The 13,823-nt window shown below is 37.7% G+C and overlaps 1 protein-coding gene across 6 annotated transcripts in view; it reads right to left on the bottom strand.

The window, feature by feature from the left end:
* Positions 1-3,759: 3,759 nt before the first annotated feature.
* PPP6R3 (protein phosphatase 6 regulatory subunit 3) overlaps positions 3,760-13,823 on the bottom strand; it is a 51,166-nt gene continuing 41,102 nt past the window's right edge. For 4 of the 6 annotated variants that reach the window (XM_030240652.2, XM_050975749.1, XM_050975748.1 and 1 more), the window contains 5 exons: positions 13,208-13,361; positions 12,027-12,133; positions 10,937-11,087; positions 7,581-7,703; positions 3,760-5,614 (listed from right to left, as the gene is read on the bottom strand). In XM_030240652.2, the coding sequence (XP_030096512.1) occupies positions 5,563-5,614; positions 7,581-7,703; positions 10,937-11,087; positions 12,027-12,133; positions 13,208-13,361 (587 nt within the window). In that variant the 3' untranslated portion in view covers positions 3,760-5,562. Of the gene's footprint in view, positions 5,615-7,580; positions 7,704-8,613; positions 8,669-10,936; positions 11,088-12,026; positions 12,134-13,207; positions 13,362-13,823 lie in introns of those variants that run through there. The other 2 variants (XM_030240654.2, XM_030240655.2) reach the window with 2 other exon arrangements.

The following is a 13,823-nucleotide window of genomic DNA, read 5'->3' as shown; positions in this document are numbered from 1 at the left end:
CAGACACTTGGCACAAAAGTGTACCCAGAAGTAGCATCTACTCCTCTCACTGAAGGAACTAGTTAATCATTTAACACTTAGCGCATACCTTCTGATAGGACCAAAAAGATATTGGAGAACAGCTCAGATGGAAGAGTACCAAGCATGCACATGTACAAATTCATGCTCAACATAACCCTTGTCCTGCTCTTAGTTTTACAATCCAAGTCCTTTCCTGAGTTACTCCATTCTAGATCATCATTGAGATATGGATATGCCTTACCACAGGCTCAAATGTATCAAGCAGCCGGACTAAGAGGATCAGACAAAAGCTGAAGCCTGCCTGACACCAGAGGCACCATTTCCTCCTCCCATCAAGATACCTTCAGGCTGGCCAGAGACCACTGATCATGTCTACCCACACAGACACAAGCCTGAAATGCTTTAGAATGGGCAGTAACCTGTGCACAAGTACCTCTTCTTTCTTTCTGGTATTTTACAGTCAGCACACTCTGGAAATGCACCATGGGCACTGCACCAGCCATGTTAAGAGAATGTACCCTACACACTGACGTGCACGCAGTGTAAATATAGAGAGATTTAAATAGTTCAGTTAAAAACGGTCTTCGGTGCTTGTACATAGAAATAAGTATGAATTCCACGAGAATCGTGTAACTAAAGCTTGAAACAATTTACTTACCAGGAAGTCACCCATCACTTTCCAAGTTCAGAGATTTGTCTTTGAAGTAGTTCAAACTAGACAAGCAAAGTACTAGCATTAAAAAGAAAAGTGGCAAATTTTGTCAGCCCTTTTATCTTTTCAAGCTACTTTATTCTGAAGGGACTAAAGAGAAACAATAGGGCCCCACAGTCCCATGAATATCTCACAGTTCCTTGTTTCTACCTTGTTGGTCAATACACACACTCCTCCATGGCTCACTCCAAAGCAGAGCCCTTCTCACCTGAAAACACATCTCAGAATTTTAAGTTCAGCAGTGACTAAAGAAAAACAACCCATCTTAACAAACAGAGCATTAACAAATGTTTCATTGAAGATACAGAAGGAAAAGTGCTTTGGAGAACTCCCAATAACAGAAACAAGGTCACTTGAGTTTTAGCAGTCTTAGCTTATTTTAGCAATCTTGTCTGATATGAGAATCAGTAAGAGATAGTCAACATTATTTATCTTTCATTTGAAAAAACAGCAGAGGGATTTCCCAAACATTCAATTGTGTAAGGAAAAGCAGGTTTTATTTGCATCATCTGCAGTCAGGCTTCAGTGCTCTTGCAAAAGAGCCAGGCTAATGCATTACCCAAGGTGAAATTGTGACAATCTTTGACAGATAATTGGTGTAGATAAGGAGAATCGAAGAACCATTCCCAGGTAAGAAAGACAGAAGTGTGGCACATAGTGGAGTTTAAAAACAGACCTAACTGATTCCTAACAGGTCCAGGTTCCATCTGAAAAAATGATGTCTATTAGATCCTTGAGAATCAAACACCCATCTACCTAAGTATCATCTACAGATCAAAGCAGTGAGACAACCAGACAAACTTCCCCTGTGCAAATGGGCAAACATTGTATCTCATGGGACATGAGCAACAAAATCTACACACACAACCACAGCTAGGCAAGGTGTAACTTCCTTACTCTGGGTGATGGTATGGCAAGACCAGTCTTCAGAATCATGATTTGAGACACAGAAACCACAAATCATGGGAAAGCACCCACACCATACACAAGTCAAATCCAGGATGAGGCCCAAGAATCATAATTACAGTATTTAAGCTATAGCCACAAAGATAAAGGGAATTTCCCCCCTCATTTTGCAAGGTACTTAGTGACTTAGGGAAGACAAATACAGAAGAAACAAAAAAATAGGCAACACTAAGCCCAGACTCATCTGAAAGAGAAATTCTGAAAGATGCTATCAGCAAAACACAAGGTAAAGTTTGGGTCTCAGTGCTTTAGCTTGTGGCAGCAGAGTAAGAAGTACACACAGGATACTTGGATATCATTAAAGCGTGATTACATCCAAGTCATTAACCAAGACTACACACAGGGCAAATCACAATTTGGATTAACAGAACAGGTCTGAACAAGTCCAAAAAATGTCATGAACTGTCCTACCTAAAGGAGACAGAAAAATACATCTATCTTTACAGTAGGAATATATTTTATTTTAATTTTATTACCTTAATCTCCTTCCATGCTGTAACCTTACATATTCAAAATATAATGGAACAGGAAGATGCCAAATCCTTACCTGGCTAGCAAGTAAGATGCAGAAGCTAAAATACAGATGTTAAAACCTTTACCAATAAAGGGCATTTTGCTGCCACAATAACAGCCATTTTCCATCCTGGTTGGGAAAACAATACAGTCACTTTCATAATGAAACTCAAAGCACTTACACTACACTAGAGAAAGCACTATTTATTCTGAGACAGGCAGAGGTGATTAAGTCTATTAATAGAGCCAGTTATATACAGCAAGTACTTCCTGATATAACTGTATGAGACATATGTCAGAAAACAAAATCTCCAAAGAAATTAATGCTTTAAAATTTAAACAGAAAGGTAAGCTTATAACGAATGACAGTAAGAATCTGATTCATCTTCCTCACAAGTCTCCTCAATGGATTTCACAAAAAGAATGAATGTCACTGTAAGTTTCCAGAGAAGTATGCAGATGACAACACAGAAGTCACTGTTTTCAAGAGGTAGATACAAGGTTTAATAGGTGCAAAAATGTAGACTTCACTCAAGAGCCTGGTCATATGGGAGTCCAGGTACAATGACATAATGAGACTGTTTCTACTATCCTGCTATATTTTTAGTGAATTTATAGTAATGTTAGTCGAGATGATGATTTATGCTTTTACTTAAATGGAACAATCTTGCTATAAAACTAATTCAGGGCTTAAACTTAAAAATAATTGTTTCACTGGTCAAGAAGGCATGATTCATCCACTCTGCCAGATGGGAAGAGGCAATGAGCTACTACAGATATTACTGTTCTAGCCAATTTTGAAACATACTTTTGTTTGAGTAAAGATCCTTTTTCCAGAGAAATCCTAAGGGTTAAATCCACTGCCCATTGACATCAACCAACATCATTATTCCTCAGTTTCAAGTGACTGAGCCTTTAGCCATTTCAAAGAGCACTGTGGAATGTGGCAGTGGACAAGCCTTTCAAAGCAAGCTCATTTCATCCTAATTGCTGCTAAAAACACTGTAGGAATTCAAACCTGTACAAAGGTATTAGACTTCAGTCCATGCTGCAAATACATTAAAATACCTTTTCTTAAAGAAGACTCAAATTCCATTGTGTGCAAGTCCAATCTGATTAAACAAGCTGGCTAACAACCATTCAGGATTCTTGCAGTATGTTCAAACCTTTGTAAGGCTATGTGAGCAGCAGATCAGCAGCAGTGTTGATGAAGGATGGCTGAAGAGGTGTGTTAACACCCACCCATAGACCCTCCCCTCCTCAAACACACCTCCAATGCTTTCAAGCTCTGGATTCCTTGTGCAAGTAATAGAGTGAGTGGGTAAAACACACCCTACACTTCCTCAGAACAGTGGACTGATATGACAGTTTGTGAACAGAAGGACAAGTAAAAGACTGCTGAACTGAAGGCAACGGGGCCCAGATTCAATTTCATCTACTGTGTTCTCCAGTTTTCATAGCTACAGAGCTAAACAGTCAACTTTACAGCAAGGGACAAATAGTTCTACTGGAAAGGACACAAGTTTTTCTCCTTACAAGCACCACACTTATGCAAACCAACTCACTGCTTGCCTGTATTTGGAATTTCTACTTGACTCCAATTCACATGTCAAAATGAGCAGTTGTGTTTCCAAAGCTGCTTGTTCGTGACAGATCAAAGTGACAAGAGGACAGCTGCCAACCTTAAAGCTAACACAAAAAATTGTCTTGGTCAAGCTGATCTGAAAGTAATTCTGAACTGATAAAGAAAACTTAGAAACTGACTGGATTCCATCATTTATAAAGTACAAATAAAAGGGAAACTATAGTTACCAATTCCACTTATGATATTGTGGTTTTACCCCTTCATTTTCACACAACTGATCATTTGGCAAAAACTTCCCAGGACAAGTGCACTGAACCTTGCCAAAAATGCAAAAGAGAAAGCAATAAGGGCAGTGACATACATGTGGGTTTTTTATTTCTGTATGCAATGTAATGTTTAGGCACGTTGTTTGGGACGCCTTCTAAAATAAATCATTGGCCATTGTTGAGAATATCCTTTTGGCTTTAAATACTGGTCAGGAAAACAAATTATGTAAAAAATAAATGAATATGACTATTACAGAAACAAAAATGGTTTTGTTGTCTAAAAGTGCAGGAGTATTTTAACCCTTTCACCAGACAATGTGGCAATATACAGTATATTGCTTCTGTTTGTTTGAGAAGGCTGTTGGAATTGTACACTGACATAGAAAATTATAAATTACACAGAATTAGTTTCCATAATCACTATATATATACACAAACCAGCTGTGAAAAAACTGGTTCAGAACATACAAATGAAAGCCTCACACAGATCAGTACAGTGAAATTACCAATTAACATGCTCTGCTGCCAAAATTTGTATTAAAAACACTATTTACTTTTAAAATGCAGGTACTGTAATTACATTAGCAGCATGAGCATTTCTTTTACTTGACTTGTCTAAAAGGATTATAGCGTTTTAAATACGCAGATTGTTCTGAAATGTTCCATTGTATAATGCTTGGTATTAAACTAAATCTTGGTGAACTGTTTAAAGGCAGGTGAACCACTTAAACACAACAAGCCATGTGCACTCCAAATATTCTAGTGTTTCACCTGGAAGGTATTGTTTCAAGCAAACTAGACTTAACAGAACATATGGCTTTACAGTAACATCAATTTGTCAACTAAGCTGTTGCAATAAATACTTAAAATCTCTACCAATAGACTTACATTTTTTGATCTGTTTAGAACAATACAGAAAACAATTACCAATTAAAAAACCTGTTGTAAAATGTTGAACACCAAAAAATTCTTATTTAAATCACTTTTGTAAGCTAAACCAACCAAAATAACATTTATAGGGCATTTCAGTTTCAGAAAAAACATGAATTTTCTTTTTCTTTTTTACAAGGTGAAAAATGTAAGAAAACTGCTAAATACTTTGGTCACACTAATCGTCAAATAGTTATGTCTCAAATACATTAGATTTTTGTATTCACTTTTTTATAAAACTATTCTTACAGCCATTTTAACTATAGTAACACTACTGTCATCATTACATGGGTAGCAGGATCTTATTTCACAGGCCCCCGTTATTTAGAACAATACAATATAAACATACGCAAAAATTATTGGTATTTCTCAATGTGCAATATTTTTACACTTATGAATTTCTGTACAATGTCTTAAAATCTAGAATATAAATGTTGCTGGTCCTGATTCCTTGCGAAATTAGTGCAGCAGTGACTGGCTTCAACAGGGTCTAGATGATATCCTCAAGAAACACTCAAACACCTGGACATCAGTTCTTTCTCTTCAGCCAAGGCAGTAGACATCACATATCATACAGGGCCATTAACAGATGCCTCTCCTAAATGGGTGTGTTGATCAGTCCTAAGAGGCCAAAAAAGGAGACATAAGAATACAAAAAAGATCAAAGCAAATTCAAGTAGGTGCAATAAAAACCAAACCAAAAACTAAGAACCCTGGATCCTGTGTAGCAAAATCCATGAAGTGAAGGAAGGAAACGTGCTAACAACATGCTCATCCAAATTATCTTCTGCAGTCCAGCATTTCTGGAGTCCTTATTTCCTAATTAGGCATAGCACTCAATTAACTGAGCACACCACTGAAGAATGTGTGGTCTTCATTAACTGATATAATAAGTGATCTCCAGAGACGTGGTATCTCAGAATTACTAATAAAGAGCACATTTCTGATACTTATCCAAATCTTACTGAGGCAAAATGTGATACCAGGAGTATTTAGGGTTGCACTGGAAAGCCAGCAGCTAAGACACAACAGGAAAAAACAACAGCATCTTAAAAATGTGTTTTAGTTATTAATCTAATCCACAAAGAGCCTTTCACAAATACTTTGAATGGCAGTCCATTAGGATGAAACGTTCATGAAGTATGGAGGAAAATGGAGAGCAAACCTTTGAAAGTGAAAAACAGTGACAGTATATACATTTCTAGATAAAAGTTTAGTGTAAACATGGACTCAGTTGCTCTGGACTGGCACAAAGAGATCAAACCAATGCATGAGGACATCAGAAATATGCAAGCAACAGAGGCAAAAAAAAAAAATCTCCATTTCCATTCAGTGCAAGTCTATGGAATACATTTGAAGATTCTCTAAAAGAATGTAAATACTGCTTGAAACTACAGATGAGGAAAGTTACCTGTAACTCCTGTTCTCTGATGGTGGACATCACAGAGAAGCCACTCTGGGGTCCGTGCTCTACATGCACATGACCAGCAGAAGCCCCCTAGCTAAGTCTTTGGCTGCTAAGCTCTAAAAACACTTTTTAAAAAACATATGTAAACATTAGAGAAGAGACAGACAGCACTAAACAAAAGCAAACACTTTTGAGAGAAATCTGGAAAGTACGAAACAAATGCTGCATGGACAGGAAGTGTGACAGTCTGCACAACCATCACTCACTTATTAAATGGAAAAAAGCCCGTGACAGAACAGGGCTCCTAGCAGAGATTACTCCTGCTAGCCACCAGCCAGAGACCTACCTAGGGGACTCCTTCCACTAGTCATATATACATGGAGCCCCAAAAGCACCATTAGGTTTATCTTGGTATTAATCCTGTGCTTATGAGGATCTACTGCAACAGCCACCTTTAGAGAAAGTTCTGAGCCTTGCTAAAGCCAGCAGGATTCAGTCAAAGGAGTTCAAGATTTCTCACAACCTAAAGGCAATCTAGCAAACTGCTAGCTCTGAGAACCCTCCACTGGTTCAAACACTTTTACTCAAAAGATAATCACCCAGCACCCAAGGAGTTTTTCCCTACAATATAAAGCTTATCAACATTAAAAAAATTGTTGTCTTGATAAAGACACCATCTCTAGGAGACACTGTGAAAGAGTTTTTGGGTTTCCCACTTTAATTACAGGGTTGTTTTTTCTGATTAGAATCCCCTTCTTGATCAAGTTTGAGATTTATGCAGAGCAGGAAGTTAGAAGAAAGGAGCTAGTTAAATACTGGTTCTGGTTTTTAAGACTTGTTTAGGAATATAAATTTGTCAAACATGCTTACATCTCTTCAATCTATCTAGAGAACAATCAGAACACGCAGTAGAGTTCTGTGCATCAATTCACTAATCTAACTTGGTAACATTGTCACAAAACAGAATGGGGATATTTACAACTCCCTGCAAGAAAAATACATGATTGATGATTCAAGAGTCTCTTAGAAAGAATTGAAAATTCCACTTCTGAGAATTTAATAAAATAAAAGCAAGCACATTTTTAGACTGAGCTAAACTCAATCTCTTTAGATCAATCCTGTCAGAAAAGCACACAAACCACTATTTAGAGAATTGAAAGCATCCTTGAATACAGTTACCTCTGATCTGGACTGCTGTTAGTAGGCTGAAGACCTGAAGGGACCTCTTCTGCAACCTCTGTATTCTCTTCTACTACATATTTACAAGAAGGATCCTGCGAGGTAGTCAATTTTCCTTCCTCACTTAAAAAACAAAACAAAACAAAAGCAAGTCGTTATTTAATGCATTTAACTTTGAAGTTCATTTATAGGGAATTTCAGGCCACAGGAGAAAACTGAGACGGGTCCATATTTCACATGCAAATGGATTTTAAGTTATGATTGCAATATGAAGATCAAGCACATGGCTCTAGACTCCACAAACACCTAATGATGCACTGGTGTTTACATCCATTAAAACTTGACTGGATAAAAGGGCAGGAAACACAGTGATTGCAAATAAGATCAGAAAGGAAAAAAGGAATGTATGTGATGCCTGAAGTGGTAACAATCACGAGCCTTTTCCATACATACCGATAGGATTTCAACACTCTGAAGCCAGAAGAATGCAAAAATGGAAGAAAGTATAAAAGAAATTCAAGATTCCCTCAGAAACCAGCATTTATAAAGTCTGCTCATGAAACATACCAGCAAAATCATTAGCTCATCACTATCTTACATAATAAACTCCCTAGTAACTCCACAGTGAATACTATGTATGGTTTATGGGGTACAAAGACTGCAGCCCAAACTACTTCACAAACTTCCTCTTGTAGACAAAAACAAAGTTCAGTGAAAAAGCTGTACACTCACACTATGTAAGACAGTACCATGTAAACAGGCAGCCTCAAAAGTCATTAGTGAATAATCTTCTGGTTTGCCTCTAAACCCAAACTTTTCTGCCTCTCTACTCCACCCTCTTCCACCTCAATCACACCATTATGAGCAAACTAAAATACAAATTTGAGCATATATACCTGCAAGAGATAGATATAAAGTAGCTCTGAAGTAGACAAACATCAATCTTATACCTCTGTAGCAACAAATCTATTTATTCAAGAAGTGCCAATCTCCTCTGCTGGTTTTCTTCCTATTCTCACAGTTCTCCTTTCCATGGATCCTTTAAATTTCAATGAATCCTTCTCTTTTCTCCTTCTATCCTGCAGAGCCTGCAAAAATACTGTCTTTTGCATTGCAATCTCTCATCAAGTTTTCCCCATCTAATCTCCCCATCTCATTTGCCTTGATACTCTTTGCATTCCTTCCACATAAAATACTTTGTCACCATCACCATCAAAAGTGATGTCCTAGGTTTTTCTATTTTTTAAAGAGGCAGTCTCTGCTGGCATTCTTCCTATTTGTTCTCCACTCAGAACTAAGTTCAGAAATCACATTTTTGTCCTTTGCATCTTTCCACAAGTTAACTACTCCGCTTATAAATCCCCTCAATGTTGACTTTAACACCATCAATTTTCTATTCACAGAAACCTAGATAAAGCTGAAGCCTGGAAGCATCCACTGTGAAAGGCAAACAGGTCAGAGTAGGATTCCCCTCACTACTTTAACTCTCCCTTCCTTTAGACCTTTCCCCAGCAAGCTGGTTTAAAAAAATGCCACTTGAGCATTGACTCACTATGAAGCTGCACATGTCTATCAGAGTAGAACAGTCTCTACATTTAAGACCTCATCTTTGAGCCCCCTTGTATGTTCCTTTGATATTTCCCTTCCAAATCAAGATCTGAGGAGTTTTCAACATACAATAGGCCAGAGTGCCTGGTAATCTCATCTGGGCTCCAGTTCCCATAAAAGATTGGACCAGATAAACTTTCAAGGTCCCTTTTGACTGGGGCAATTCTATGATATTGCCTACTTTTGCACCTCTATGTCCTTTTAACTACTGTTCTAGCAGGTAATTGCATGAAGGGAGGCAGGAACTGTCAGCAGATGCTGCCCCCTCATGTTAAGTTTTTGCACCAATATCACAAATCACACAACTTCAAAGTGCGTGTGACCTAAACTAATTTAAGGAGAAATTTAAAGACACCATGGATAACTAAACCAAATTTGTGAACATCTAAGAGTGAAGACCATGTAAAAGCACTGTGCAAAAGACAACAAACTGGAGAGCAGACACATCATTTACTACATCAGCAATGCACTATGGATGGCTTCATGTGACATCGACCTGCATGGAGTCCCAACACCTCTCTACAGTGCTGTGGTTCATTCCTGTACCAATGCCATTTGCTTTAGAAGCACTGTGCAGCCACAAATTTTCCCTCCTCTCAGCTGAAAAACCATCAGAAGTTAAGTCACTCAGATAACCAAAAGGATGGAATCAAGAGTGGCGGAAAGCAGTTCGGTTTTCAAGGTCTATTCATTTTGGATAGTTCAAGAATTATCTCCTACCACTCTTAATGAAGTAAATTAATTTAAACAACAGGCAGTGTAACACTGGGAAAGTTTCTTATACTGGAATCGACTCGGGGTTGGTTTTTTAAAGCAATTTCCAAGACATACTGACAATTTCTTTTTAGCATTTAAAGCTAGAATAGGGCCAGATACTAGAAAGTCATTCTAGAAGAATGAGAAGAGGGCTGCATGTCAAAATGCTCTACCAGTGTGTTCCAATTTGTCAACATCAGGGTGGAGCCAGAACACGTCAGCTTCAATAAAGGCAAAATTTTTGCATGTCATACTGTTTGTAGCCTCTGTTTCCCTACATAAATATTCGATACTAAACAAAAAGCACTTGATCATTAAATCTGAGATCACAATATCTTAGTAGATGGGATGGAGTAGACAACACTGAAATGTGCTTTATTCTCATAAAAGGATTGCAGTGTTGATATAATATACAATTTGACCATGTTTTAAGACACTTATTCCTGAATCTTTGTATCAGAAGACAGTAAAATTAAGAAGTTGTTCTTCCAGTTATTCTAGAATTCCACGTGCCACCTGTAGTCCAGAACAGATTTAACACCGTTGTGCATACCAACAGTGATCACCCTAAGTGTCTGATGAGCTACACTAAAAAGCAGTGCCTGGCTGGCCTTCAACTTCTGCCTTCTATCCTCCTGGTTGAGAAAAATAAAATTCCAATCCAAATCTAAGAATTCTGTGCAAAATTTTAAAAGCTTAGTTTTGATGTGCAATGTTAAAAGAACTGTACATGAAAAATGCACAATAATGTGTGTCAGGGACAAAAGCAGAGTCAGTCCTCTGCTTGCACTGAAACTTGCACTGAAACTAAGGCTTGATAAGTAAAGTCACATGTTATAGTAACTACCTAAAAGTCAGATTTCAAAACACTTACTTTGAAAAGTTTCTAGTACGCCTCTGGAATTATCACTTAAAACTCTTTTCAATGATACAATGTTCCATCAACAGTGTTGTATTTACATGGTGGGAAGACAATAAACAGGCATTCTTACCTTTTGAAAACGGCAGTTTCAGTTTTAGCATCTACAGTTAGGCTCAGTGTCTCCTTCATGCTGCCATTCATGACTGTCTCGGTTACCTTGTCTGCATTTTCCACATCATCCTCTCCATCTGAGCTGGCCTCCATAGCAACACTTCCTGGGGCTGCAAGTAGAAATAGAAGCAATTTAGCATATGGCTGGTGATGTTTCTATTTCATGTGCAAGCACATATGCCAATATATCAAGAACGGTATTTCTACAGCTTTGCATACTTCTTGAATTCTTCCTTACAGAGAACGTCACCTTTCTGCAAGTGCTGCAGAGAGCATGAGTATTACTTACAGATGGTTTAAGGAAAAGCCACAGTCTGTAGATTTTTAAACTCTGACTGACAGTGGTTACTGCAACAGATTTGCCTAAACAAGGCCTTAGTAGGATTTTGGTGACCAATTATTCTTCTGTACAGTCAAATTCATGACAAGTCTACACAGCACAAATTTGACTTTAGGCTTCTGAGTAGTGACAAATCTTTGGGATGTCCAGTGTGTCTGGACTTCTCAACTGCACTTCTTGCTCTCTCTGGTAATAACAGATACAAAAAAAGGCTCATCAAAATATTTTTGCCCTTTTACCAGTTCATACATGTAGAACAAACCATTAGGGCGTGCACAGTGAAGGTGGCTTTAAAAAGGAATGAGCAGGAAGGAGAAATTTGAATGTATTGGGGCAACTGGCTTATTGCCACACAGGTCAAGACTGGAAGCTACCATTGTTTTTGGGCATCAGCTCAGCTAAATGCTGACACAAGTGAGAAGATTCTCTAACAGAACAAACATACAAACTTTGTTTCTTTGTAATGCTTTTCTGTTCATGATGTGCAAACTTTTTAGAGGGATCAGTAACACTGGCTCTTGTCTTAAATTGGAAACTATTTTAAATAGTTTATAAATTCTTTGAAAAGTCATTTTTAATAACTGTCAGAACAGCAGCAGAGCCAGAGAGGAGTCTAAACCTAAAATTTTCAAGTCCATGAAGATTTTTCTTATGTGCAACTCCTATGATCAAGCCATTTGCATTTAGAAATGCAGTGCAGTTTACTTACTCTCTAGCTGTGTTGTAAGAGTAGCTGCATTTGCACTCAAGGGATCACCCGGATCTGTGTTTGTTTCCATTTCCACAGGAGAATTACTTCTTAAGGACTCTTTTGAGCTTCAAATAGAATAAAAAAACTTCAGAAACATTTTTGAGTAGCAAAATGAAGTGTTCTTAAGACAGTATTAGGTCTCAATGAAGCTAGAGGGCTTAGAACGATACTGAAACTGAATTAAGCAAGTTTGTTCTAAGAGTGCTGGAAAGACATGCTAAATAGAAGTTTAGTAATGCAAAATGCACCAGAACTGAGCTGAGGGTGTTAGATGGCAAACTTATTTTCACTTGATTTTGTTACATCGCAAGTACTAGTGGACATGTCCCTGGTAACTAAGGCATACAGGTAATCACCAGCTCCTTGCAGTGTTTCCAAATGTTTTTAACTCTTTTGCTAAATCCATTTTTCCAATTTGATAGTTCTCTCCTGAAACTGCCAGTGCAGTCATGAACCACTACAAAAGCGATTTCACTACTTAATTTAACATACAGTAGAGCTACAAGTTCCTCATTTTAAAGGAACTCAGATGACAAGATTTGGCGACTCGAAAAACATGTCATCATTTACAGAATGCATCTTCTATCCAGTAATGTGGCAACTTCAAGTCTTCATTTTCTAGGCCCTTAATATGATTATCAATTTACCTGCCTCAATCATGAAACAACACAATTTTATGCTGGAAAAAAAAAATCATCCTTTTATATCTGAGCTGTTTTGATGCCCAGACTGAAAGTCAAAAGCCAAATGTAAAAAAGCAAATCTTCCAATATGAGAAGGAAGTAGTTCTTGACTGCCAATATTTGGCAACTCAAAATTTACATCTATTTAACTGGGTACATACACAAGACTTCAGTAGAGTGTAGAGTTCAATCCAGAAAAAGAACAGCATTATCTTTTGTGTTCTCAAAATCATGCAGAACTACTTAACCTATTTATCACAGCTGCGTAACAACACAAAATGTAAAAAACCCAAAACACTAGTACCCACCCATCCTGGAAAGGGAGATCATACAGACAACATGCTGCTGGCACACACAACACTCTTCAGACACTTTACATACACCAGCAACACAGGCTTGTGTAGAGATGGACACCCCAAGAAAAGCAAACTCATCCTGAATCACTGACATTCTTACCTCAAAGAGGACGTGAAGTCAGAAAAGGAAGCCCAGCCAGTTTCTTTAGCTGGCACAGATGCTTCAGTACTCCACACAGCAGAGCCAACAGAATCCAGACTGGCACCATGTGCAGTCTCCATGGGTACATCAAAGTTCGCTGACCAGTTAGGTGCTGAAAAAACATCACCAGGGTCATTGGGAACAAATTTCTATAAAGAACACAGGTGCACATATGCCTAACACTGATTCCCTCTACGTACATTTCATAAAGAGAAGCAAGATTCATAACTAGACCTGAAAGCACATGCAGAAAAATCCCGTACATCCTGTTAAAAAATTAATGTATTCCCTAAAAGGAAAATTCTGCTAGTAAGGCAGAATTTTAAGATCATTAATTCAGAGTACTCTGCTAAAAAAAAAAAAAAAGTTTATCTGAAGAACAAAACTAATAAAACATTAAATCACAAGTACAATCCTACTTTATCCTTTAAATGTTACCATTTTCCAAACTAATTTCTATAATAATGAAAATCACAAAAGTTTTTATGCCTTTTTCAATTTCTTAAAATAATTTCTCATGCACTAAACACCACTGCTAAATTTCAGGAAAGTTTAAGGCTTTTTACAACTTAAA

This window comes from Serinus canaria, chromosome 5, assembly GCF_022539315.1.
Source record: "Serinus canaria isolate serCan28SL12 chromosome 5, serCan2020, whole genome shotgun sequence".
NCBI classification, from domain to species: Eukaryota; Metazoa; Chordata; class Aves; order Passeriformes; family Fringillidae; genus Serinus; species Serinus canaria.
Note: the sequence above shows the minus strand (reverse complement) of the source record. Positions and strands in the feature narration are given on the sequence as shown.